Source organism: Rhinolophus hipposideros (assembly GCF_964194185.1).
Source record: "Rhinolophus hipposideros genome assembly, chromosome: 5".
NCBI classification, from domain to species: domain Eukaryota; kingdom Metazoa; phylum Chordata; class Mammalia; order Chiroptera; family Rhinolophidae; genus Rhinolophus; species Rhinolophus hipposideros.
The window spans coordinates 50,335,675-50,358,839 of record NC_138051.1 but is presented as its reverse complement, the minus strand read 5'-3'; the positions used below and the strand labels follow the sequence as shown (position 1 = coordinate 50,358,839).

General features: G+C 34.8%; 1 protein-coding gene across 6 annotated transcripts in view; it reads right to left on the bottom strand.

Moving 5' to 3' along the window:
- The window catches only part of TCF12 (transcription factor 12), an 82,613-nt gene that overhangs the window by 48,515 nt on the left and 10,933 nt on the right, over nucleotides 1-23,165 (bottom strand). Inside the window, exon 1 of one of the 6 annotated variants that reach the window (XM_081049316.1) lies at nucleotides 5,858-6,506. The exons of 2 other annotated variants lie outside the window; for them this stretch is intronic. In XM_081049316.1, the coding sequence (XP_080905442.1) occupies nucleotides 5,858-5,926 (69 nt within the window). In that variant the 5' untranslated portion in view covers nucleotides 5,927-6,506. Of the gene's footprint in view, nucleotides 1-5,857; nucleotides 6,507-23,165 lie in introns of those variants that run through there. 3 more of the 6 variants (XM_081049317.1, XM_081049315.1, XM_081049314.1) reach the window with 3 other exon arrangements.

Genomic DNA, 23,165 nt, shown 5'->3' with positions numbered 1-23,165 from the left:
CAATTTACCAGAATAACAAAACAAAATCTTTTGGCTAATTTACTGTACCATCATAATTTTAAAATAAAAATGTGAAATTATATTTAGGAAGATCCACTTAATTTATCTGATATTTTATGTAATTATATTTTGTATTAAACAATAAAAAATTTTACAAGATCTAGCTTAATACCTAAAACCTGGGAAAAAATATCTAAGTCACTAGAAAAAAAGAAAACCCCAATCCAAGTCAAATCCTATCTTGAACAACTGTAATTAAACCTCAGCCAATAAAGTTTCAAATATGCACATTTAAGGGTTAACACTCAAAAACTAAGGAAGAATAAGTAATTATAAAATTTAGTTTTTAGTTATTGCTGATTAACCTATGCAAATTCCACACACAGTCACATACACACACACAACAGCTTCCTGATTTTTAAGGGACTTGAATTCAGTAAAAAGAGGCTGTTTAAAAAAGAATAATTAAAAAAATTGTTTAACAATTATACTCACTCAGATAAGAGTGCTAAGTGTTAGACGAAGTTAAAGAAATTTCCTAAAAATGATTGCCTATTGATTTTTCTGATCATTTTGGATCCATGATTTCCTATGAATACTGATTTTATGTGTACACTAAGATAAACAGCATCTTCAACATAAAGGGCAAATTTTTCAACTTTCTGAAATTTAGGATCTTCCCATTTTCTTTGTTCCTTTTCTAATTAAAATAAACATAACCCCAAAAGAAAAAGTCACTAAAACATTTATTTATCAATGAAATAGCAGCCTAATTTAAGTATTCCTCAATATCTAAGAATACACAAATGAGATTTGATAAATATCTCAATGTTTTTAATATTTAATATTACATAAAAATAGCAAACTTTGCTATAAAGCCCAATCTACGACTAGTTTTTTATGGTAATTACAAACCTAAGGGAGGAAATGTTTATATAGTTCCTAAATACCACAAGTACTAAATACCACAAGAACTGAAACCAACATGTATTATAAAGCAAAATGTTTGAAGTACAAGGACTAACTCAGGGACATACAAACCATCTCTATAAAAGATTCTTTTCACCTAATTAGCCTGCTAAAAACACAACTAGAATTTCTGTAAAAGGGATACATATATGTTTATACTTTCAATGGTTTCATAAATAAAAGGACAAGTATCTTTTCCCAAGAATTTCCAGAGACATGTTTAGGGGTGAAATAAAATAAAATGTCCTTTCTAACAACAGTAAGAAAAAAGAATTCTAGCTTTAAGTACAAACCAGCTCAAAATCAATCACTACTTCTGCTGTCTAACAAGCATAGCTGAGTATTACTGGTTTTCAATTGTGAGCAAAACTTCTTAGGTAAGTCAAGCACATTTTTATTAATCTTAAGTTAACAGCACTGGGTATATTTCAACAGCTCTTTATTGTAACTATCATTTTTATAATAACCACAAATTTTTTTCTGAGAGATAATAAACTATGGAGTTTTTATGGGACTGGCTTTGAAATTTGTGTGCTAGGATAAATACACTGAACAAACCAGTGAGTATCACTTCCTAGTCACCTACATTTTAAAGAAATTTAGATCTAACAACACAGCACCTGGTCCCTTTCTTCAACATGTTCATTAACTAGTGGAAAGGGACATAATTTTTTTCCTAAAACATTAATAAAGCTGACCAGTGAGTGACAACATACTCTCTTGGCAGGGACTATAGTTTTAACTCACTGGTATTTGTGTTTACTTGAATCAAGAGGAAGAAAAGGACTTTTCGGATTCATATCTGGAATATAGTCCGGTATTTTTGGAAAAGGGAAAAAAAAATCAAAATAGATTTAAACTAAAGTCCTTGTCATTCAACGTCATTAGTATTATATCTTCAGAGAATTCTTAAATGATTTCATGTTTTCTTCATCATACACGTAGATTTAACTTTACTGGGCCTACAGAGAGCCTGGAAATTTGAATTAATTTAACTGTATTTTCTTTCTTCTCTCATGTTAATTAGCAATAAATCCCAATGCATCAGAAATGTAGCTCCATACATTCTCCCATCCGTTTATGTGCTTTTATTAACTGAAAATGTTTATTCGAAAAATAAGTCTTAGAAGTATTTTCGATGCAATTTTAGATATATGAGACTCCACTTCTTATGAAAATACAAACTATGTAGGCAGGCAGGTGTCAAAACCATGGCTAAACCTATTTTCAGTACCATGAGTTCTATTAGAAGGGGAGACTTGCTAGTCTAATTTCCTGAGTTTTTAAACATATCTAGGATAGTTTTAAGTTTTTCATCTTAAACAGAAATAAAAATTTGCTTGACTGACCACATTAATTAGCATTCAGAAAATTGTTACTCTGATCAAATATGCAAAATACATTTATTTTTAGGAATGGTCAAGTGTTTGTCTCAGTTATATTTTCTTTCCACTGTAGTATATTTTGATATAAATGATAGTAAGAATAAGTGAAGTCTGGCCCTTTGCTATGTAGACTAGTTTACTGGCTCTTGGATGATATAAAAGAGAAAACCTGCTTTTGGGAGAGAGACCTGCGTTCAATTTTGGCCTCAGCACTTACTAACGGGGTGGGGCTTAAGCAAGTTACTTAACTTCCCTGAATCTCATTTTCCTTATTTATGAAAGGAGGATAGAAACAGGTAAATGACAGAGTGGATGTGAGAATTAAATGAGGTAAACATAAAGTTTTCAGCATAGTTCCTGATACAAAGTTGTCCTAACAATCATGTTAGTCCCAGTTTCTTCTTTCCCATATTCCACATAAAGAAGCTCAATATTCAAAATTTGTTTCTAAGTTTGAGTTTTAAAACTTGGATTTCTGTATTGTCTCTAATAAGATTAAAATAATCCTTGATAAATTAAAAGAGCATCATATCTGTACTTGCTGCAATTTTTATACCTGGAACACAACACTTTATAGCATCTTCAGTTCAAAGCCTAGAAAGTGGAAGCTGATCAGATTAGAGGAAGGCCGAAACTCCAGAATCCTCAAGGTGAAGAAAACATGAATCCTCTCCTCCCAAAACTTTACTTCCTTTATCTCTAAGACTTACTACATTTTTGCATAAAGGACACAATTTAATTATATCAATGAGAAAACTGAATGCAGACCAAGTTCTTTACATATAAGGAACTTCAGAAACCTATTCCTCGCTATTTTTGTATCTCAAAAAAATTAATATTCAAAATGGTTTTACGTTTTCTATCATAAACACATGTTAATATCTTACAGTATGGTACAGAACACAGCTACACATAAGTGACCTCTGATACATTAACCCTTCATTTTTCAAATAGTGGGAAAAATGGGGTTAACATTTTGGCTTTTCTTTTCTGCACATTGATGCCCAAGCCTGTTATACTTCCAATAACACAATATGGAAGTATAGTAACACAATAAATAACAAAATATGAAAAGGGTTTTCTCTGATTAATCTGTTTTTTTTTCCCTATAGCCTGTTCAGTCTTATTATTAAAATACCCCAAACATCCTTAAAATATATGAATCAACTTGGAAATTTTAAAAAAACAACAAAAAAAGGGAAAACATTTTGTTTAAGACTAATACCATTTAAGATTTCTCACTCTCTCTTAATACCCATAATGAGATCGTAAAAATGAAATCTATGTGAACTTATTAGCACTTCAAAATATTAATCTGTCCTATCATTTTAGAATAAATTAATGAAATGGGATTAAAGAGTGAGCTGAAATTTAACTTGTTCACTATGAGAATTATATTAAAACTTCCATAACTCAAATGAGGAAGTATATTTCACTTAGAGTCCAGAAATATTAAAGTGTTAGTTTTTACTATAAAGCATTTATAGATAGGTATTTCTCAATATATAGTAAGACTGAGATATTTACAGTCTTTGGATAATGTAATTACACACTACATGATTTTCTTATTGAAGAGTTATAAGAGAATCATAATAATAATAAACTAGATAGAAGTGGTAAAAACAAAATGCATATAAGAAAATACATGTAAGACCAGGGCCTTATGAAACAGAAGACTAAGACAATATATCACTTCTTTATGCATTTTTCAGGAACATAAAAGTCACCTCTGACCTATATAAGGCACAGCTATCAATTTTCAGGCTACACTTCTCCACCATACCAGTTCTGTCATCTACCGTAAGCCTGGAAATACTTAATACGATCAAAGCTATCGCCCACCCCCCACCAATGTAGAACAAAGAGAAATGTTGTAATAGAATGATCTGTGCTCTCGAAAGAATAAAATCTAAACTCAATGTGAGTTACAGTATCTCTCCTTTAAGGGTCCTGTATAATTAATTTTACTGATCTCTCTCTCTCTGTCTGTCTCTCTGTCTCTCTGTCTCTCTCTCTGTCTCTCACACACACACCACCTTCAAACAGACTATTTTATTTAAAATTTGACATAAAAGAAAAATATTTTCACATTTGAAAGACATTTGGCAAGGAAATTATACAGAGATCAAATAATTTCACTTATATTATCCCATCTAAATCTACTTCTCACATACTCTGAAGCTCTGCTTATACGGGTAGTGTGAACACGTACTTTTTAATGAGTTTAAGGATATTTTGGCTTGATTATAATCTATTAAAAAAGTTTACCCAAAAGTTAACAAACAAATGCTTACAGTCCAAAGAGGCCTTACCAAAGCAGTCAGAGAATGAAAAAGTGCTTTCATTAGTTCTCCCGTTGCTTGGTCAGGACCATAGGCTACTTTAAAACATTTTTAAGTGGTAAAAAGGGAAGGGACAAATGTATCTGATTTATACCTATTTTAGGAAATGTGATTAAATTTTTTTTATAACTTCAAACATTAACATTAAAATGCCTCCACTCCTGACCGCCCCCACCCCCCCAAAAAAAATCACTAAAGTCATATATGTATTTAATAAGACACTTAAGGGAAAATTTTTGAGGGGAATGGTTCAGGAGAAAAATACTGACTTCCTCACATAAACCCAGGGTTGTTATTAGTGTAACATTTTTATAATGTTTATCAAATATCTTACACAAAGATAACTTCTATCGACTCTTCTAGAGAAATTCACTTTCCTTTTAGAATATACAAAATCCTCTGACTCAAGATATTTTTGCAGAAACATACTAAATAATTAATACTAAGTAATTAAAGAACAGAAAAGTCTTACTTAGCAACACAGAAAGGTATTATTTTAAAACATCTAACCATATGCTATAAACTGACCAGAAATACATTCTTTGGAAAATATATAAAAGCATTCTTTGAAAATAGTGATTTATTTTATGAATCTGTACAGGGTCAAAATTCTACTTTGATTGGAAACAGATGGTATCCCAGTAAAGTCAGGCTCTGGACCTGAAACTCCAAACAGGAAATACGGCCCTCACTAGCTGACTGCTTCCCTAATCATTCCCAGAGCTTCATACTTGTTATTTTTATGAATATCCAATATGACTTTCATCTTTGCCTTCTATCTACAAAGCATTAAATAATCGTCTCTCTGTCTATATACATATGTGTGTATATTTTATATAAAGATTATATGTTTACAACATAAGAAAACATTAAAACAAATGTACTTTCAAGCTCACTGCTAGTAAAGACATCGGGCATTAAAAACAATAACTCACAAATTTAAGTTTATTTTCTATACTATTTAAAAAAGGCAACAACTACTGAGTAACTGTGTGAAAGACACAACTTTACTGACACTACTTACAAAGAAATACATAATCTAAATGTATTGCAGAAAATGAAAAAACAAAACCTCACAGGCTTTAGTAAAAGGCAATTAATCTACACTGGTTTCCATTAAACAAACCAGTTAAAGCTATAGGAACAAAGAAAAAGACTTACCGTTTTACCATTGTAGTAATACATCAAAGAATTGCTCCCCATTCCAGGAACAGGATAAGCACAATACATGTTGATTTTGAAAATGTTACTGTTTGCAGCTAATGCACACAGCTTCTCTCCAAGACATACATCCACACAGCCAAACAGAGTTAAGTCTTCAGCACTATGCGTCCACACACGGACCTACTCAAAAGGAACTTATGCAAAACAGGACTGAACCAACTCACAGAGCAGAGAGGGAGGGTTTATGCTGTAAGTAATCTCTTTCAATTTCTATTAAGTCCTTGCATTGTGGAGGATACGAATAAGATAAACTTTAGCGTATTAAAAAATACGAGTCACTTACAAATGCTAAATAATGAAAAAAGATCCAATGTCGTGGTGATAAATATTCCAAGGAAGTACTAATTTGTTATATATATATATATATATATATATATATATATATATATATATATATATATATGAGGTTGATTACCTATCTTATCTATATATCCATCTATCTATAGGCAAACTGACAGATATGCAAATCTGTTTTTAGTTTTAATTAAATTAGAGCACTTGTGGCAGGGAAACCTAGCTTGCTACACCTCTACGTTACCATCTGGCTAGGTCTAAAGTTGCTTCCAACTTTGATAAACACATGATCAAGCAATCAGGAATTGGAAACACTGAATCATGTGTAACAAGAAGGATCTAGACAGTTAAGCCTTGAACAAAATCACTTCCTGGAGCAAGCGGACAGTCATGTAAGTAACTCTTAACTAGCTAGAACAAACTATGACTTTTTAAAAATTATAAAAATCAAATTGAAAAAAAAAAGGAAAAGAACACATTTCATGAAAATGATCAGTCCAAAAATTGAAACAATAATCTTGAAAACAAATGTTCTTTTTAAAATGGAAATGTTTAATAATACAGATTTTCAGTTATAAAGATCCTTAAATTCCTCATTCATAACACTAATTAAAAGTTTATATTGGACTTCACTTTTCTAGAACATCTAATATGTATTAAGCAATTCAATAATTAAATAGAAAAACAAGGTTTTGTTTTCCTTTATTAAAAAAATATGAAAGGCTGGAGTGTATAACTGACAAAATGTGCACTCTAGCTGATAAACTAAAAAAGGTTTCTTAGAAGTTTTTCTTCCCTCTAAGTTCATTATTGTTCTTAAGGAATATTTTAATGTGAATGCTCAAATTTCTCTAAAAGGAAATACTAGTGTGGGAATAAATGTCTTGTAGATTTTAAAAATTCATTACATTTAGAAGTCAAAAGGTTTTAGACATTGTCTGCAAATACATACTTGTCACATACAAACACACTTTGTTGTTTAAAAATTTTTCCATTTGTCTTTTGGTGCGGACAGAAAAACAGAATAGCAAATTTTCTTTTCTCTCATTTGCCCCCATCAGAACCTCTTTGTATTATCTTTTCTCCCTGTGCCTTGTTGGTTCTAACAGAACCTGTTAATCAGAGAGCTCACAGGCTGCAAAAAGGGGCACATTACTTTTAAAAAAAAAAAACACACACACACTTTTGATGAGGCAGAACTCCTCTAACTTAGAAATATTCTATAAGGGACCAGCACTCTCCCCATTCTTATGAAACATATTGATCAAATTTTAGTAATAAAACTAAATCAAACAACAAGGCCAGCTAACTTCACAATGTTTTAAAGGCTAATGGTATCGGAATAACAATAAAACTGCTCCACACTCTCCAGATACAGAAAAGGCTAAGCAGCAGCTGCAAAAGAACATCACTGTATAGCAGACTATTAAAATGCCAGTCTGCAGAGTGGTTTGTAACTTCCTCCCTCCTGAGAGACCACAAAGACCCATTTCAATCCTTAGAGAACTGTGTAAAAGCTTTGATTTACAATTAACAATGCCATGTCTTAAAACCATTCAAGTAAATTTTAGTCTTTCATAGACATACTCTTTCTCTGACAGAAGATCTACTCTTAGAAAAAAAACGAAAATGACCATCTAAAAAGAAATTTCCTTTTTCCTTGATTAAAAATGTAAAAAATCCTTACTTTTGAATAGAAATTGAGGGATGGGGGAAGGGGAGTCACAAAGCACTATCAATACTTCAACATTTTCTTCCTACAATTATTATTTCAACCAGACAAAACCCTTATATATTGGTTTTTTAAAAATCCACCTACAATAGGCTCATTTCTTTGAGGTTTGTCAGAAAAGAGAAAGAGAGTAATATGTTGCCCGATAAAACAAAAGCATGATGTAAATCCAACTATGCAATCTTGGCTATTAGAGCACAGTGAAAATTTTAGTATTTCATCATTAGTTCTTTATTGTAGAGGCAAGTATGTATTATGAAAGGAATAAACAAATACACAAGTAAAAAAAACTTGAGAATAAAGCCAAACAGTGTAATATTTTATTGTTCTAAATCAGTTTATTAAGCAACTATATAATTTTTGTTGTTGAGCCTGAAACCTGAATGTGAAATATAAGTTTCTAAGTAGAGTTGAGTAACTAATTAAAAGCTTTTGCTTTTATTCTTCATTCCTCCTCTCAAAAACAGATACAAAATCCATATATTTAAGACATCACCACCCATCATAATACATTTACTCAGTATATACCACTGCCTAATTGAGAAAGTGTATGTACAAACAGTGGGTGGGGTAGGCTCGAGGTAGATCTACATATATATGACGTTAAACTCATTCCTCAAAAACAGCAAATCATCCAGAAAACTGGTGGTAATCTAAATAAAATGTTTCCATATTCTACTATACACTATGATAAGGCCTTTTAGGTTTGTTACTCCAAAATACCATCTTTACTCAAAAGAAACTAAGACTGGTTGATGTAGATAGTCATTTTCTTTGTCACAATTATAAATTATCTTCTATGATAAAGTCTTTTTTCTCTTCCTCAAAAATGTTTTTTGAAATAAATCTAATTTAATCTATGTAACAGCTGCAGCACAATCTTTTTTTTAAAGGAGAATCATATTACAGGGAAAAATGCATATAGCTGGATCCAGTGCTGCTCTAGTCAATGCAGTTGTTTAATCTTTGCCTTCTTTTTTTTAAAGAACATGTCAAGGGTTAATCCTGTGACTCCATTTGACAAAACGAGTCAGCTGGAGACAGGGCCACTTTTTAAACCTGATTTCAGACAGACAAGCAGTCTGCACAGGAGCTCTGAACTGACATGCACTTTTTATCCTGAATTATTTCCACCCACAATTCTACATAATCACTTATGTGTTATTCTAAGATTATGTGATCTGACTTAATATTCATGCTACCTAGTCCAGCAATCTAAAAAATCACCAAGTTTGATAGCCAAACGGGCATACTGTATACATGGACAACACGATTAATGAAAATGTCAGAGAACCCTGAAAAAATATAACTTGGAGCCATACATCTTTTATTTGCAAACCGATGATTCCTGGTTTGAGTATTACTACATTTTACCATTTTCAAATATGCTTACCCCCTTCAAGGGTTCAGGATGTGATGTTTAATTGCCATTCCAACACTCATCAAGCACAAACCTAAGCTTGATATGAAAAAGCCATAAAGCGCTTTGCTTAAGCAATTTACTTCTTTAATGAAGATGTAAGAAAAAATGTTTTCAAAAAGTCTACTAGGTAGGGACTTTGTGGCAACTTCAGTTACCTTTCAGGACCCCATGCAAAAAAATGTCCTTTTTCTTGCTTATTATTTTGTTGATTGGGAAATTGGCAGATCCTCCTTGGAGAGCTATGCAGTATTTCTTGGAAATAACCATGTAGTATTTTAATCTATTTTATTAGCTCTTCTTTATCCCTGACATTTGGATCACTGCAACTCTCATATCTGTTTTTTAAACTATCCTTAAAGCAAGAATGTTTCAAGAGTGACCTAAAATTCTAAAAAGTTTTCAAAAGAAAATGTTAATTGAACCGAATTATATATCTTGAATTAATTAATAAAAGCCAGTTAGTGGTTAACCTTATTGCACATTTTTCTAAAACAAGAAGGCAACATTCCAATGTCCCAAAAGGCCAGAAGATCTGGCTGGAGAAAGAAATCTAAAACTTGCTTATAGGACTCCTCATGAAAAGTTTCAACATAATTCTAAGTTAATTCCTGAACAACAAGACTTCCAGAGTGATAAATAAAGCCAAACAAAATTCACATATGAATAATTCCACAAATGAGCTTTATATTTTCCTAAGGCATGAAATTCAGTAAATACCTAATAAATGACTGGCTTCAAAGGAGTGTGTGTGTGTGTGTGTGTGTGTGTGTGTGTGTGTGTGTGAAGATAGGTTTAAGAGGATAAGTGAGAGAACCTACAAGTGGGCATATTCAATGCAAAAGACTCTTTCCAATGACTCCTCTTCCTTATTTAGCTTGTAGAGAGATGACTTGTGAATGACTTGTGAGTGACTGCTATCTCCTACATGTGCAGTATTTATTGAGCTTGGCTATCCAAAGGACACACCAAATCAGACACAAAAATTCTAGGTTTTATAACAACATCATGAACATGATGTTGCAGATTTTTCTAGTAAATATGCTGCTTTTAAATAAAGTCATTCCTAAGTATTCATGAAATTCATTCTTAAGTGTTCATGAAGACCATGGATATTGGTCTTTTTCCAATATCCTCACAATTTAGAAAATTTACTTTTGCAAAAAAGAAAACAAGAATATAAAATTCTAGTGAAATAATCCCTCTTAAACCAATCCACTAACATTCAATGCATATTATTTAAAGATAATGCTATTGATCTGAAATCATAGATAGTGCATCTTCTAATTCAACAATATCACTCTCATCTTGCTGACACCAATCAATTAGTAAAAAAGCTTCCAAATATTGTTTTTCCACTGTATAAAAATATTAAAAACTAAAGACCTGATTTTGTAATCTTTGTTTAGCTCATACTCTGAAAAAAATCGTTCCAATTATGTCTTAATTGGGAGTGCCTAAATCTTAGCCAAACCAATAATCAGTTAGAGTGGATGATACTGTAGATTGGTTTGAGCACTTGTACACCATTTATTTGGACATTGGTTGGAAATGAGGAGCATTACCACACACGTAAACATACACTTCTTAGAGCAGAGTGAAAACACAGGCTCAAGTTCACAAAGCACATCACCTGGCTCAGACATAGAACATCAGATTTCTTATTGTGTACAAAAATCTCAGGGCTAATTTGATTTTAGAAATGCTTAATGATTAACAAATTAGAAAACACCTATTTGTATAGCCAATAGAAACAATGAGCTATACATAAATTGCATTTATCGGGCAAAAGAACACTTATTTAACTTCCATTTTTGACAACCATATGACTAGAATGAGGAAGTGTAAAACACTTCCAGCCATACCTCCTGGAAGAGAAAGCAAATAAATCTCTTTCTGAGGTAAATAAATAGTATCCCCCTGACATCAACACTAACAGAACTGACAGATCATACAAAGCTTCTAAAAGGCAATCATTAGACACCCCTTCAAATGAGATAGACCTATAATTACTGAGAATATGTAAAACCTGAAGTAAATTACATGTTTCTTTTGATCACAAATTCACTATGACAAAGCAGTTTTCTTTGAAAAATTAAATGGGGGGGAGGGGAGATGGGTCAGAGAGGGGGAGTCCCCTTCCACAGTAATTCCTGCATCTTCGGCTGTCCATTTTCCCCCCACATGAATTGCAGTTTGTCACTTCTCATTTACCACTTGAAATAACATGGTAAAAGAATCATTAACTACGTTGCAACTTGATAATTTTCCTGCAGATGGCTCTATAATCACAGGACTGACTGTCTAATGGTGTGTGCAATGCTTAAAAACACCAAATGAGGACACCCAGGTTTTTAAATTCCTTAATAAGCCAGCACTTCTGAAGAGCTTTCAAGATTGGACAAGGATTTGCACTACCGACTTATTAGACAACTTAACAACAAAAGAAAACTGTAAGCAAACAAAGCTATTATAAAAAATCATCTGTAGAAGGTAAATAATTTGGTGTTGAGTTCAGTTAGCTCTCCCATAAGCAAAGTGCCAACCATCTTTTTCTTTTTCTGACCCGTACAGTTTTTCCTTCTGAGCTGGAAAGAGCCAGAGCCTTTCAATTTATGAGAAATGAAACAGCACCAAGATATTCTATTTTAAATATTATTTTTTAAAGAGACAAGAAGGCACATCTGTATCTTAGCCCAGAGCCATTTCAAGAATTTGCAATCTGAAGATGTAAATAACCTATATTAAATTATTTCTGCCCCCCCCAATTTGTTTTGTTTCAGTAAAAAAATCTTTTTAGTGGCTATAATTTTTAAAAAGACTTTTATTAAAATACAGCTAACATACAGTATTATATATTAGCTTCAGGAGCACACCGTAGTTATTCAACATTTATACATCTAAAGAAGTGATCTCCAGGGTTAAGTCCGGCAACCATCTGACATTGTACCACGTTATCACAATATTATTGACTATATTCCCTATGCTGTACATTACATCCCCATGTCTTACTTGTTTTATACCTAGAGATTTGAAACTCTTATTTCCCTTCACCTTCCCCCTTTTTAAATTTTTCAATTACAGTTGACATTCAATATCATTTTATATTAATTTCAGGTGTACAGCATAGTGGTTAGACATTTGTGTAATTTAAGAAATAATTTAAGAAATAATCCCCGACTAGTCTAGTTCCCACCTGGAACTATACATAGTTATTACCATATCACTGACTATATTCCCCATGCTTTAAATCCCCATGACTATTTTGTGTCTACTAGTTTGTACTTTTTAATCCCTTCATATTTTTAAATCTGCCCCCAACCCCTCCCATCTATCATCCCAAGAAATCTAGTACCAATATACCACACATAGTTATTACAATATTATTGACCACATTCCTTATGCTGTACCCTATATCGCCATGATTACTATGTAACAACCAATTTGTACTTCTTAATCTCTTCCCCCTATTCACCCATTCCCAACCCCCCACCCATCTGGCAACCATCAAAAATGTTCTCTGGGGGTGGCCGGCTAGCTCAGTTGGTTAGAGCGTGGTGCTGGTAGCACCAAGGTTGCCGGTTCAATCCCCACATGGGCCACTGTGAGCTGCGGCCTCCTTAAAGAAAAAAAAAAAGTTCTCTGTATCTTTGTTTTGTTCTTTTGATTCCACATATAAGCAAAATCAGATTGCATCTGTCTTTCTCTGTGTGATGCTCCACTCAGCACAACGCCCTCCAGGTCCATCCATGCCACTGCAAATGACAAAAATTCACTCCCTCCTGTGGCTGAGCAATATTCCATCATACGTACGTACATACATACATACATACATATTCTGTGTTTCCCCGAAAATAAGACCAGGTCTTCTATTCAGTTTTACTCCAAAAGACACATTAGGGCTTATGTTCAGGGGATGTCATCCTGAAAAATCATGCTAGGGCTTATTTTCCAGTTAGGTCTTATTTTTGGAGAAACACGGTAGGTACCACCTCCTCTTTATCCATTCTTCCATCGACCGACACCCAGGCTGCCTCCACATCTTGGCCATAGTAAGCAACGCTGCAATGAACATATGGGTGCACAGGTCCCCATGAAGGAGCGTTTGGGTTCCTTCAGATAAATGCCCTGAAGTGGGATTACTGGGTCTTTCTTTGAATCTTGTTATAGGCTTTGTTTTTAAGTCTATTTTGTCTGATATAAGTATTGCTACCCTAGCCTTTTTTTGTTTCTTTCGTTTCCATTTTTATGAAATATCGTTTCCTATCCCTTTACTTTTGGTCTTTCTGCGTCTTTCAATCTGAAGTGATTTTCTTGTAAACAGCATATGGAAAGATTTTGTTTTCTTATCCATTCAGCCCTCCTATGTCTTTTGAGTGGAACATTTAATCCATTTACATTGAAAGTAACTATTGATAGATATGTAGTAGCTATTGCTATTTTATTATTCATAATTTTGATCTTCCCCCTCTTCCCCCATCTTAAGGAAGTCCCTCCAACATTCATTGTAATACTGGTTTTCTTGTCTAGGAAGCTCTTTATCTGTCCTTCAATTCTAAATGATAGCTTTGCTGGGTAATCTTGATTGGAGGTCCTTGCTTTTCATCATGTTAAATATTTTGTGCCAATCCATTCTGTCCTGCAAAGTTTCTGTTCAGAAACCAGGTGACATTCTTATGGGAGCTCCCTTATAAGTTACTGGTTGCCTTTCATTTGCTGCTTTTAGGATTCTCTCTTTGTATTTATTTTTTGCCATTCTAATTATAACGTGTCTTGGTGTGGGCCTGTTGGGATTCATCTTATTTGGGATTCTCTGTGTTTCCTGGACTTGTATGGCTATTTTCTTTGCCAGGTTAGTAAAGTTTTCGGTCATTATTTCTTCAAAGAAGTTCTCAATCCTTTGCTTTCTCTTTTCCTTCTGGTACCCCTATGATGTGAATGTTGTTATACTGGATGTTGTCCCAGAAGTCTCTTAAACTATCCTGTTTTTAGGACTTTTTTTCTTTTTGCTGTTTTGATTGCGTGTTTTCTGCTACCTTGTCTTCCAAATCACTGATTCGATCCTCTGCTTCACCTAGTCTGCCGGTGATTCCTTCTAGTACATTCTTCATTTTAGTCATGGTATTCTTCACTTCTGACTGGTTCTTTTTAATGGTTTCTATGTCCTTTTTTTATACTCGCTATCTTTGTTGAGGTTCTCATTAAATTACTTGAGCATCCTTATAACTATTGTTTTGAACTCTTGTTTTATCTGGTAGGTTGCTTGCCTCCATTTTGTTTAGTTCTTTTTCTGGAGTTTTCTCCTGTCCTTTCATTTGGTATTTCTTTGTTTCCTCATTTTGGCTGCCTCCCTGTTTTTGTGTATTAGGTAGACCTGCTAGGTCTCCCAGTCTTGGATGGTGTCCTTATGTAGTAGGTGCCCTGTGGGGCCCTGGCACAGTCCCTGTTCATCTGCTCTGGGTGCTCCAGGAATGTGCCTTGTGTGGGTTGTGTGTGCCCTCTTGTTATAGTTGAACCTTGATTACAACTGGCACATCAGTGGGTGGGATTGACCCTCAGGCTGATTGGCTATGGAGGCTGGCCACCTCCACAGCAAGTGAGATTCACCCCAGTGGGTTTTGGTGCCTGTTTAGACTGCCCTTTGGGTGTGCTCTTGTGGGGCTAATTGGGCGGTATTCTGCTGTAGTCTGAAGCCAACCTCGAACTATTTTGTTTCTAGGGTGTGTTGGGGGACTCAAGTGCAGACCCAGGTCACCCATTACTTGTGATCAGCCAGGGATTACCTGGTAGGAGATATAAAGCGATTCATGGTTATTCACTGCCTGTGGTAACCTTGGCAGTATGTGGGAGAGGCCACGCTGCAATCTAAGGATGTCTGCTATCAGTCCTAGGCCTGGGGTACCTCTGCAAAATGCTAGGACACCTTGAGGCCTCCTGCCACCTGCCTTAAGGTTCTGACACTGATAATGCCTTGTGTCGTATAAGAGTTTGGTGAGGCAGGACTTTAGGGAGTCAGTAGAGTGGGAAGCGTTATGGTCACCAGGTTAATATAAATTCTGGTTTGGTAACAGTGCTGAGCATGGAATGACTCAGCAAAAGTCTCAGAATACACTGAGGCCAGCTGTCACCTGTCTGGGGCCCATGGACTCTGATAGTTTTCTAAGAAAGAGTGCATTGTGGGTGGGTCCGGTCGCTCTCTGAGAAAGTGCCTCTGGTGTTGGGCAAGTTGAGTGGGGCAGGGTCCCAGTGAAGCTCACCAGGACAATCAGATTCAAATTTGGCCTGTGGGAGAGGACTCAACACAGGAAAGACGGCACCCACCTGCTGGGTGCACAAGAGGACCCCACACACGGAAAATGGTGACTGTCATCCAGCCCTCACTCCAGCCATAAACCTCAGTCTACCCCCCACCATGCCTCTGACGCACCCCCTTACCCCCCAGTCACAGTCCCTCTGCTGGAAACCCAAGGTGAATGCCTACGAATGAATCTGTGTGTGGGCCGTTTAAGAGGACATATGGATTTCCCGCAGCCTTCCATCCCACCTGGATGGTCATAATCCCCACTGTTTTTCACAGCAAGATGTTGTGGGGGCTCTTCTTCCTGGCACCAGTACTCTAGGCTGGGAAAGTCAATGTGGGCTGGGGTCTCTTGCTCCTCCAAGAAGAACCTCCTGGTTCTCAACTGCCACACAGGGGTTTGGAGCCAGCCCGTTTCGTGCCCCTCCTACCAGTCTCGATGCGGCTTCTTCTTTATATCCCTAGTTATAAAACTTTTGTTCAGCCAGACTTCAGATGGTTCTCCAGGTTGACAGTTCAATAATTTAGTTGTAATTTTAATGTGTTCACGGAAGGAAGCAAGGAACAGTGTTTTATATTCTCCGCCCTCTTGGATCTGATTGTGGCTATAACTTTCTAATACTTCATTTCTCTAATTAATTATACATGGAGAGTCTACCAAATTATCCTGCCTCATATTTGTAATGATCAAATAACAAAGCAGAGTTAATTTTAGCTATATTCACTGAAGAAATCAGGAAAAGCCTGAATTTACGAAAAGAGTGATCTTAAAAAGAATGGTTTCTCACTACCATGCTTCCCCGAAAATAAGACCTAGCCAGACTATTAGCTCTAATGCGTCTTTTGGAGAAAAATTAATATAAGACCCGATCTCATTTTACTATAAGATCGGGTCTTATGTAACATAATATAAAACCAGGTCTTATATTAATTTTTAGTTCAAAAGATGAATTAGAGCTGATGGTCTGGCTGGGTGTTATTTTCGGGGAAACATGGTACTAAATTCTGATGACCACTCAACAAAAGCCAAATAATGTGTAAAGCCAAATTATATGTATATATAAAATAAATTTTATTGGGGAATATTGGGGAACAGTGTGTTTCTCCAGGGCCCTGAATCAGCTCCAAGTCGTTGTCCTTCACTCTAGTTGTGGAGGGCGCAGCTCAGCTCCAGTCGCCGTTTTCAATCTTTAGTTGCAGGGGAAACAACCCACCATCCCATGTGGGAATTGAACTGGTAACCTTGTTGTTGAGAGTTTACACTCTAACCAACTGAGCCATCTGCTGCCCCTCGGGAAGCTCAGCGGCAGCTTCTTGTCTTCAATCTAGTTGTGGAGGGCGCAGCTCACTGGCCCATGTGGGAATCGAACCGACAACCCTGTTGTTTAGAGATCATGCTCTAACCAACTGAGCCATCCAGCCACCCCAAATAATACTTCATTTTGAAAACACATCTGAGGAGGGTATAATAAATAGGGAGGAGATGAGGGATGGCGTCAGTTCAACATGGAACAAGGCAAAACAAAACTAAAGTTTGACTAATGTTTAGTATGCTTCATCGGTAAAGCCAATATACCACCCCAACAGTAAGTTTCCCTTATGAGACAGATTGGGAACAGACACAAACTTTGAAAGAAGAAATCTGTTCAGCTACTTGTTCTGTGTATCTATATCACATCTACAACAGCGGGGCAGAAATATTCTTTCTACCACTCGTTAGCACTCTGTATTGTGAGATAGACTGCTCAGGTTCCAGACACTATGATGTCATACCAGATGATGAAAAAGAGCACTGGGCTAGGAGGCAGGAGATAGGGATCCAGGTTTTAGCTCCACCTTTTAGGAGTCATGAGAGTTCAGGCGAGGCCACTGAATTTCCCTGAGTCTAAGTTTCTATTTCTGCGAAATGCAGGCATTAAATTCAGCCAAAGATTTACTAGCCATTTCACCACCAATAAAATCATTTATTATCTACTCTCCCCCAAAACTGAATTCCTATTTTGAAGGATTTTGGTCTCCCAAACTCTTTTTTATTGAGTTATAATGAATATTTTCCCTGTTAAAACAAAACAAAACGAAACAAAACGAAACAAAACAAAACACAAAGCCATGTAACTTCCATTCAGAACTTCTGATTAAAAGGGAAATGAAGCACTGCCATGCTGAGATGAAATAATTCTAGTGAAAGACGTTTGATATTTTAACTAGCATGGATAATTTTATTTCAGTAAATTACACAATTTGTTAAATATTCTGAAATATTTTACAAATTGTCAGGTGACTATCTTTGAAGACCCAGGGCTGTGACTCACTGGCATAGATAATACTTAGTATCCACACCAACCTTAAACTGTATTTTTATAATAATCTTTTATAGTGGCATAATTAAAAGTCTAAAGCCTCACATGAAATGAAAGGTTGATAGAAAAGGGAATCCAAAAACAATTACAACATCTTAGTTCTAAGCTAAGAGTCCAAATAACATTTATTTGTTCTAATAACATTTATGCTAGCAAATGAGGTATTTTTATAAGGGGTTAGTTATATACTTCTATTACACAGCAATATTTTAATTTAAAACTAACATCTTTTTAAAAAGCTTTGTAGTGTCTAGAACAATATAGTAAAAAAAAGGAAAAAAGGTTGACATCTTACCAATAGGTAATAACCCATCTTACCTAACTTTATCATTGTTCAATTAGCTTGATAACTATTTTTGTTTCTCACTAATGTGCAATTCAATCTACAGGTTGGACATTTTACATTTAACATAATATCATCTGGAAAACAAGAGATTTTTGGCCATGTCCTTCAAATAAACACGTAAGCCTCTACAGACCTGGTTTTGTTATACTTTTAGCAAGCAACAAAGGAGTTAAGGAGTCAATAGGGAGCCCATCTTAACTATGGAGGCTGTGGCTCCTGCACTATTCCCTGGTAAAGAAGTTGGGCCTGTGAATGTTTCTTTGTGCCTTAAGGCTGGGAAATTTAGTAGGCCAGTAAAACATATTGCTAAGTAGATAATAAACAAAAGTGGCTGTAAAGAATATGTAGGTTGCAAAGTTTACAACAAGAAAGAGTGAAAGGCGGGTACCTTTGTGATCCTGAGGACACCTGCTGCCCTAACATTGATTATTTCAGACTTAAATGACTGATCTATTAAAAAAAAGGCTCAAGCTGTGCTATCACTTTAAAATTGGAATACAGATCATATGAATGTAAGAACACAACTATCAAATGCTGAAACCTCACATGGAAGACCAAATGCAGGTCTTCCTAGCTCCAACGTATCTAACTGAGGGAAAGATGATGCCTATAAATGGGAAGAATTTCAGTGATCTTTGCCTGAAAAGACTTTCACTTTTCTGAAGAAAAATTGGAGTTTATTCTTCCTGAAATGCTTTTAAAGTTTATGCATGTTAAATGTTTTATAATATAGTTGGTTAAAATATACTTGTAGTTCTCTTTAAAGGATATTAACTTTAGATAACCCAGTATGTCATTTATACCTTCTCTGAGTTAGCTGAGCATGGTCTAGGAAGAAAAACGAGCTATGGCTGTATTGCTAATCATTTGAGTTTGTTCATTTACTCAACAAATATTCACTGAACATCTATTATGTACTTAGCTGCTGCAGATAAAGCAATAAGCAACATAAACAAAATCCCTGCCTTATCAAGTTTCTCCTGGGTGAGACAGATAAACAATAAGTGAATTATAGTATATTTGAGGGTAATTAAGTATTCAAGAGAAAAATGCAGCAAGGAAGAATAAGTGGGTGATGAGGATGTTGTTGCCATTTTGTATAGGATGGAGTGGGATGTCATCAAAGAGAAACAAACATGTGAGAAAACTAGCTGGCTGGCTACTAAGGGAGGTGTGCTCTGGCAGTAGAGTAGAAAGACCCCGAGGCAAGAGAGTGCTTTCTAACTTTAAGGAGCAGTAAAGAGACCAGTGTAGCCAGAGGGGTAAATTAGTGGAAAATGAAGTCTGGAGGTAGCAGGGGACAGACTGGAAGGGTCTTGAAAGCCACGTTAAGGACCACAGTATTACAGTAATAACAGATGCTATTGGAGGATTTTGAGAAGAATGGTATCAGACTTAGATTTTAAAACGATCTCCTGTACTGAAAAAAAATGACTGAAGGAAAACTGGAAGACCAATTGGGAAGATGTCATAATTCAGGAAAGAGATAAAGGTGGCTAGGACAATGATCATATCAACAGGTAGTAACAAATGGTCAAATTCTTAAAGATAATTTTTAGTATGAGAAACTTAGCATGGGAATATAACTCCTGTTTCACACTTACGTCAATGAATCCGGAACTTATTTTTTCCTTTAGGGAAAGGTTTCCTGCATTCTTGTTTTTCATACTCCTCTGTCATGTGAGGATCACATGTTATGCTGTTAACTAGGTCACCTCAGGGCACTGTAGAATGACTGCCTATAAGTTACCCTTTTCTTTTCAAATTTACTCCTTTTATTGTGCATAACTAGGAGATAACTGCATAATTGGGGGGGGGGATAGGACAAATAATTCAGTTTCTTATACAAAAAAAGCAAGTTAACATATTTTTGATGACTTACATAGCCAGAGTAGGAGAAGCTGAGAAGTTTAGTGTGGAACAGGAGGTCATGAACAGATGATGTTCCCTATTATAGATAATATTAAATAATGGCTTCACAGTATCTATTTTTATTCTTTTAAATTCAATTTAAAAAGCATTTCCTGGACACTCCACTACGGGCCCAGAGGGCAACAATTACTCAACAGAAAAATATTTAAAAGTTACTTCTTTTAAGGTCAAAGTTATCTTTTGACTATAAGCATCTTGAAGACAGGATACAGGGTCCATGCTGTATTCATACTTAAATTCCTAAAGCCCAAAAGAGTTCTTCATTCACAATTAGCGCTTAATATACATTTCTGACTTTAACAGAATGGATGCATGTTTCTCTCACTGAAGTCCTACTAAATGAATCAGACATTAGTAGCAGAGTTTATAGTTCTCATATTACTGTTTTTTGAAATTTATAAATATTTTTGGTGATGTTGGAAAAGATACGGATAACTTGATTTCAAATGTCAAGTTTTATAGTTTAAAAAATTAACAAGTGCATGTCAGAAAACTTGAGAAGAGTATTATTACTTATTTATTAAGTATTAATTATTTCCTAATACTAGTTATCATAAACCTAAAAAGGGAACTAAATAAAAACCATAAGTATTCACTTAGATTTATAGAGATTAACATTGAAAAAGTGAATTTCTAGTCATGGGATGAAAGACTCTTTTAAGTTTGGTATGAAGCTTTTATGTGTAGATAGAGACATGCCATACGTTTCAACAGAATCTGTTTCACAATCATACTTGGGTTGGAATTGATTCTAAAGGTGCTAGGAACTACCTTCTAGCTTTGGGTTCTATGAGAAAGTTGGGCCAGGACAAAAGATGGGGATTGGTAAAAAATTATAGTAGAGCTGTTCATATCAAAGTCAAATTATGTAAATACTTTATACCCAATGTTTCAAATAAACATTTACTAATGTATCTATTTATGGGCTTACTTCTGATGTTATAAACTATTTAAATCCTAGAAAAATAATGATGTCACAGCATCCACTTTATAGAATGAGGCTGTTCCACTTTCCCACTCAAGTACATTTTAGAATAAGGCAAAGAATGGTTTTGGAAAGTTTCTGTCAATACAGTAAGCTCTGGCCCAGTGCCCAGGAAGGGACTAATGAATATTGGGTAATGGATCTTTAAACAAACAAACAAACAAACAAAAAAACCCTCAAAACCCCCAGGGAACACACCTAAAAAAATACTAAATTTTGTTTCTCTTTGGGTCTGTTTTTCATAGGAACAACATTTATGAAGAAGGTAAGAATGTATCTACTTTAGGCATATATTTGTGTTCTTTAAGTTTAACGTAGGGGTTGCCAAATTATGGCTGTGAGCCAAATATGGCCTACCACCTGATTTTACAAATAAAATTTCACTGGAACACAGCCATGCCCATTCATTTACGTATTATCTGTGGGTACTTGAACACTCCAATAGCACAGGTGAACAGTTGTGACAGAGACTGTCTTGCCCACAAAGTCAGAACATATTTACTACATAACCTTTTATACACAAAGTTTGCTGACTCTTGGTCTAGCACATTGAGGAGGAGTAGAAATATAGGCTACAACAAAGAGAGAAAAGCAGGTTCTAGCATATTTTCCAAAACCGTAATTTCTAGAACCAAATTATTTTTGACAACTAATAAAATGTTAGCATATTATAGATATATTAAGTATTAAAATAATTACAGGTAATATAAAGATGAAAACTTTGAATGGCCAACACTTTAAAATTTGTTTAAAACCTATTCAGTGAATATAAACATGGGGGAGAAATTAGAAACTATCCTGGGACTTACAGCATTATAAAAATGCTTAAAAGTCTAACTATGAATTTATATATATAGCAGATATGATAGTCATCAAAATTAGATATTATACAAGTACAAAAAATGACTTTTCAAAATAAAATCATTACTGGTTTTAAACAAAGGGAATATCAACGATTGCAAATTTTATATCGGCTAATCACTTAGGACATAAATGCCTTCCCTAACTTAGAATGAAATCCAAAGCCCCAAACATCCACAATGATAAAATTTGTAATTTCTTAATTTATTCATTCTTTCCTATACTTTAAAAAATAATCATCAATTGTATTAGATAAAAAAATTAAACGAAAAGCTTTATGGTTCCATTGATGCTGAACACTGACAGTGCGCCCAAATTCTAAAAACATTTATAGAATTCAACTACACAGCCTTTAAAAACCATACAAGTTACACACACACACACACACACACACACACACACACACGGTCATATCCTGTATCTGATTTGTGAAGTCTCAAAAAGTTGAAATACCAGCATACATCTTAAGAGCCAGACCTGAAATTTAGCCATGTTCTTTCTTCTTTAAAATGAAATAGGTCAGAAAACGAAATATCACCAACGCTGTACAACCACATCACATCAGTACAACTGGATACATAGGACTTATTCACTGGTTACTTTTCCTTCTGCTTTTTGACTTGAAATCAGATCAAAGACATTACTGGCTTGTCACAAAAATGAACATCTTAGAACTATGGATTAAAAGCCTATTATCTTCAACGATACAATTCTGACACTGTTCTGAACAGTAGTTACTGTCAGCATAAACAGTGGCTATTTCTTCTTATTAATGCATGAAGAAAATCTTTCGTTCAGACCAAGTTGAATATAAATTTGGAATGGATTTTAGAGCCATTCCGTTTATATACCTAAGATTTTTCTGCTAGTCTGACCTATACGGTCAGTAAAAGAATCAGCCACTTTGGAAATTTTATATCGCGGTAGCCTTCAAAGAGAGACAGCTTATCTAACAGCCATAAATAAGAAACTCTTAAGTACCTACAGTTGTTGTGTGCCTTCTATGTTTGTCTGCCA